General features: G+C 52.3%; 1 protein-coding gene across 6 annotated transcripts in view; it reads left to right on the forward strand.

Annotated features, from left to right (window-relative positions):
- The window catches only part of KCNA2 (potassium voltage-gated channel, shaker-related subfamily, member 2), a 39,046-nt gene extending 34,235 nt beyond the window's left edge, over positions 1-4,811 (forward strand). For 2 of the 6 annotated variants that reach the window (XM_010830864.1, XM_010830863.1), the window contains exons 2-3: positions 1,299-1,637; positions 2,082-4,811. In XM_010830864.1, coding sequence (XP_010829166.1) covers positions 2,245-3,744 — 1,500 coding nt within the window. In that variant the 5' untranslated portion in view covers positions 1,299-1,637; positions 2,082-2,244 and the 3' untranslated portion in view covers positions 3,745-4,811. Of the gene's footprint in view, positions 1-33; positions 95-550; positions 1,187-1,298; positions 1,638-2,081 lie in introns of those variants that run through there. The other 4 variants (XM_010830870.1, XM_010830869.1, XM_010830868.1 and 1 more) reach the window with 3 other exon arrangements.
- The last annotated feature ends 422 nt before the right edge of the window (positions 4,812-5,233 follow it).

Below are 5,233 nucleotides of genomic sequence, written 5' to 3' on the forward strand. Positions count from 1 at the left end.
CGAGGACTCTCCGGGCAGTGCCAGGCGCGCGGGGCGGAGGGCGCAGAGAGGAGCTGGCGGGTGATGGGAAGCGCAGCTGACATAACCATGTCTGGTAAATAGCGCTGGTTGGTAGGACCCGAATCACTTGGGACTGCCTGGCGGCATTCCCCTCTCCTGCTCAGAAAGAAAACGGCTTTGCAGCAGAGAAGGGCTTTTCCGCTTCCCTGGGGCCGTGGGATGCCGGGGAGCCCCCCGCTCTTAGGGGAAAGCCAAGATCTGGGGCAGCATCTACTCCCCACCCCCAGAGTTTAGGTTCCAGTGTTTTCCGGAGGGAGATGGAGCCTCGGCGGACCCTTGGACCCTAGGGGCAAAAGAGCTAGACTGCGCTGGGGCCCCACCGCTAGAGCCCCCCTCCGGACCGGGCAGGAGGGGGTTAAGGTGGAGCTGGCTGCAGTAGCCAGCTGGTGGGTCAGGTCCACCCGCGCGGAGCCGAACGCGGAGCGCGCGGGGCGGAATCCCGGCCGGAGACAGGAGCGATGGGGAGAGGGCTCGGACCCCTCCCCGCCCTGGGGCCGGCAGGATTGGGCGGGCAGGGGGCCAGCCCGGAAGCTGGCTTCCTCCAGGCTCCCCCTCTAGCTGCTGCCAAGCTGCCTCGCAGCCAGGCTGACGGAAACTTGGTTCCGCACTCACTGCCCAGGAGACGTGAGGGGTTTTCTCTTGGGGAGAAATCAGTGGTCGGGCGTGCCGGGTTCGAATGCCACCCCACCGGAGGGAGGCCTGCAGTGTAGGGGTCCCTGAGGGAGAGGAAGTCCTGGGACCAAGGAAACCAGCTTTTGGAGATCGACCTTTCTGTGTGAGAAGTCTCCCTAGATGAGCTCTGGAGGAGTGTATGTTGGGGGGAGCCAGGCTGGGAAGGAGCGGTTCTTCCTCCAGGACTCTGCAGAGGTCAGAGCTGGGAGTGGGGCTGCAGTGTAGGAAGCTCTCCCCTTGGGAGATGCTGTGTCCTGACCTCGGGATGGGAGGGCTTTGCCCAGAGTCCCTCCTGATGTCTGCAGAGGACCAATGGGGAACCTGGCTGAGCCAAGAGAGGCCCCTGGAGGAGACAGGCCCAGCCAAGTCTAAAGGCTTGCTCCCTGGGAGAAAACGCTTCCAATGGATGGAAGCCTGCCCAGAAGAGGCAAAGAGGCTGAGGGATAGTTCTCAGGTATGACACCATAATGGAAAATGGGCATGGAAGAGAAGCTGCCAGAGCTCTTCTGAATCTTGGCACTAGCTGCCCAAAAACTCTGATTCCACCTTGCTGCTGTTTTTTCCAGGCAACGTCACACCTCCTGAGGGCAGCCAGGAGGACTCCGGCTTTTGCTGAGCATTGCATCTTACCTCCTTCCTTTCAAAGGCTCCAGATCCCAGCTTACCTGTCCCCAAGTCCTGTGTGCCCCTAACCAGGCATCCCACGACCCCTCCAGCCCAGCCCAGCCCTAGAGCTCACCTCCAGGCCCTGGAGCCTGCCCTCCTGCCCAGAATGACTCACCATTATTTCTAGCTCAAGTGAGAAGACATGATGGGGTGTCGGGCTGCCCGTTTGTATATCTAGGATTCCTGAAGCTTCGGATCAGCTCTGCAAGGAAGAGAGCTGCAGATTCCTGTCTTGCCAGGTAAATCAATCTATTGTTTAATAATAGCCGTGTGTAGAGTCACTGGGGTGGGAGCAATGAGGGAGACCCAGGCCCAAGATTTGTCACTGAAAACACCTCTCAGGGTGCAGGGATCTACAAGGCATTAGTTTAGTGCCTGGGAGAGGGCTCCCTTCCAACCTCTTGTATGGGACTGTGCTCCATGAAGCCTGCGCAGTGCAGGGGGACCTATGTCAGCCCCCTGCCTCCAACACAGGGCATTCCAGAGCTTTCTTGAGAGACCACCACCTGCTCCCCTCTGATCCCCAGCCCAGGTAAACATAAATCTTACTTTTTTGTGGTATCGGTGGTGGTGATGTTTTTGCGCTTCTTGGCTGAGAGAAGAGAGGGGGAAAAAAAAAAGCACCCCAGGTCGGGCTGCCAGTGCTGAGTGGTCTTATGTTCTTAACCACCTCTGTCTTTCAGCCAAGCGAGGCTCTCTCTCCAGCTCTCAGGGAGCCCTGGGGGCTCTCCCGCTGGAACCCAGGCTGATGCTGCTGTGTTTCCTGGGGCCGTAAGCACCATCCCAAGCTCCCAGCCACCAGGCAGCTAGAAGGCACAGCGAGAGGCGCCTCTCCCGGTTCCAATTATGACAGTGGCCACTGGAGACCCAGCGGATGAGGCTGCTGCCCTCCCTGGGCACCCGCAGGATACCTATGACCCAGAAGCAGACCACGAATGCTGTGAGAGGGTGGTGATCAACATCTCAGGGCTGCGGTTTGAAACCCAGCTAAAGACCTTAGCCCAGTTTCCAGAGACCCTCTTAGGGGACCCAAAGAAACGGATGAGATACTTTGATCCCCTCCGGAACGAGTACTTTTTCGATCGGAACCGCCCGAGCTTTGATGCCATTTTGTACTACTACCAGTCTGGGGGCCGGTTAAGGCGGCCCGTGAATGTGCCGTTAGACATATTCTCTGAGGAAATTCGGTTTTATGAGCTGGGAGAAGAAGCAATGGAGATGTTTCGGGAAGATGAAGGCTACATCAAAGAGGAAGAGCGTCCTCTGCCTGAAAATGAATTTCAGAGACAGGTGTGGCTTCTCTTTGAATACCCAGAGAGCTCAGGGCCTGCCAGGATTATAGCTATTGTGTCTGTCATGGTGATCTTGATCTCAATCGTCAGCTTCTGCCTGGAGACATTGCCCATATTCCGGGATGAGAATGAAGACATGCATGGCAGTGGAGTGACCTTCCATACCTACTCCAATAGCACCATCGGGTACCAGCAGTCCACTTCCTTCACTGACCCTTTCTTCATCGTAGAGACCCTCTGTATCATCTGGTTCTCCTTTGAGTTCTTGGTGAGGTTCTTTGCCTGTCCCAGTAAAGCCGGCTTCTTCACCAACATCATGAACATCATTGACATCGTGGCCATCATCCCCTACTTCATCACCCTGGGAACAGAGCTGGCTGAGAAGCCAGAGGATGCTCAGCAGGGTCAGCAGGCCATGTCACTGGCCATCCTTCGAGTCATCCGGTTGGTAAGAGTCTTTAGGATTTTCAAGTTGTCCAGACACTCCAAAGGTCTCCAGATTCTAGGTCAGACCCTCAAAGCCAGCATGAGAGAATTGGGCCTCCTAATATTCTTCCTCTTCATCGGGGTCATCCTTTTCTCTAGTGCTGTCTATTTTGCAGAGGCCGATGAGAGGGAGTCCCAGTTCCCGAGCATCCCGGATGCCTTCTGGTGGGCAGTCGTCTCCATGACAACTGTAGGCTATGGAGACATGGTTCCGACTACCATTGGGGGAAAGATCGTGGGTTCCCTGTGTGCAATTGCAGGTGTTTTAACCATTGCCTTACCAGTCCCTGTCATAGTGTCCAATTTCAACTACTTCTACCACCGGGAGACAGAGGGAGAGGAGCAGGCCCAGTACCTGCAAGTGACAAGCTGTCCAAAGATCCCATCCTCCCCAGACCTAAAGAAAAGTAGAAGTGCCTCTACCATTAGTAAGTCTGATTACATGGAGATCCAGGAGGGGGTAAACAACAGTAACGAAGACTTTAGAGAGGAAAACTTGAAAACAGCCAACTGCACTCTGGCTAATACAAACTATGTGAATATTACCAAAATGTTAACTGATGTCTGACTGAACCCTAGTAACCTACTCACAGCTCAATGGAACTAATGCAGACGTTGCATAATAGCCTGCATTGTAGTCAGTGTGTTCTACAGTGTGTATCTGGTTCTGCATGGAAAGCAATAGTCGTGCAAGTGACTTTTGATCTTTTGATTTTTGATTTAGAACACAGAATATCTATCCATGGCTTTCATGCAAATCTTCATCACCGGCTTAGGGGTTTCCAAAGATGGGAGTCACCTATGGAAGCCAGGATTTCAGAAGGACACATTGGGGCCACCTCATAGCAGATACAGAACCCATCACATCAGTGTCACCTTTTCTTCCTAAAGAAATGCACACAGCATCTCAGAGATGCAACTCCCACCACTACCACCCTCATCCTCCCACCCCACCAGCCCACTTGAGCCTACCTCCCCCTTCACAGAGAAAAACCATGGTGGCTTAGCCTTAAAGTTCTGGTAATTATTCAAAAGGTCTTTCCCATTTTTGCATTGAAAAGAACACACAGTGCTGTGTGTTGGAATTACTTTCTGTGTCACAGGCTGGGTGTTTGTGAATTGCAGTTGCCAAGTAGATGCTCCGGAGGCTTGTGTTTCATAACGGAAAATGCTGCATTTGGTTTTTTTCTCTGCAGTGTCAAAGTGAGGGAACCCCGGGGGAGGGACAGTTAGGATGACCGAATGTGAGTTGTCAAGTTTCACATTTGCTCCCTTCGCCCTACAGGGAGAAGCTAACAAACCAAGGGACCTCTCAGCTTCAGATTTCACCATTTTTGCAGGCTTCAGGGTCACAAAAACATGTCTGATTTCTTCATTACATTGGAGTTTGCAGGCATCTGCTTTCTAGTGCTGTGGCCCAGCTACACTGACACTGCAGTGAAATCTACCAGTGATGCGATAGAGCTGCATGGGTGTTTGTTGCATGAATCTCAATATTTAAAACACAGGAGATAACCTATTTTCTTAGTAGCCTACACAGTATTCATATTTAGAGTATTAATAGCCTAGGAATGGCATTGAACTAGGGTGTTGTTTTTTTTTTTCCTTTCCCATCAGAAGACAAAAAGCCCTCAATCAGGAGAAAAAAAAAAAAATAGACTGTTTGGAGTGAAGAACCAAAACTTCTGGCCCTCTAGCCCACCCCCATCCCTGTTCTTCCAAGTGGGGGTACAGACCTCTGCAAAGCCAGAGGAGTGAGCAGGGAAAGCAGTGTCTAACACCTCACGTGACTGCACCTTAGGAATGAACCTAGTCATGGGCAAGACTGTACAGCTGACTGGGGCACGTTGTCCTGAGCACAGGCGGATCTGTGGATCCAGTGTATATACCTATGTATCAAGTGTCTCTTCCATGAGTTCCTCTCCCTAGCTATAGAAAAAATGGCATTTGAACCTTGTATAAGCTTATGCAATATTTTTGACACAGGGCAATATATGCATGTGTTTGACTATGTGCACTAGAGTGTATATACACGCATATATATATATTTATATATA

Source organism: Bison bison, unplaced genomic scaffold (genome assembly GCF_000754665.1).
Source record: "Bison bison bison isolate TAMUID 2011002044 unplaced genomic scaffold, Bison_UMD1.0 scf7180017864519, whole genome shotgun sequence".
NCBI classification, from domain to species: Eukaryota; Metazoa; Chordata; class Mammalia; order Artiodactyla; family Bovidae; genus Bison; species Bison bison.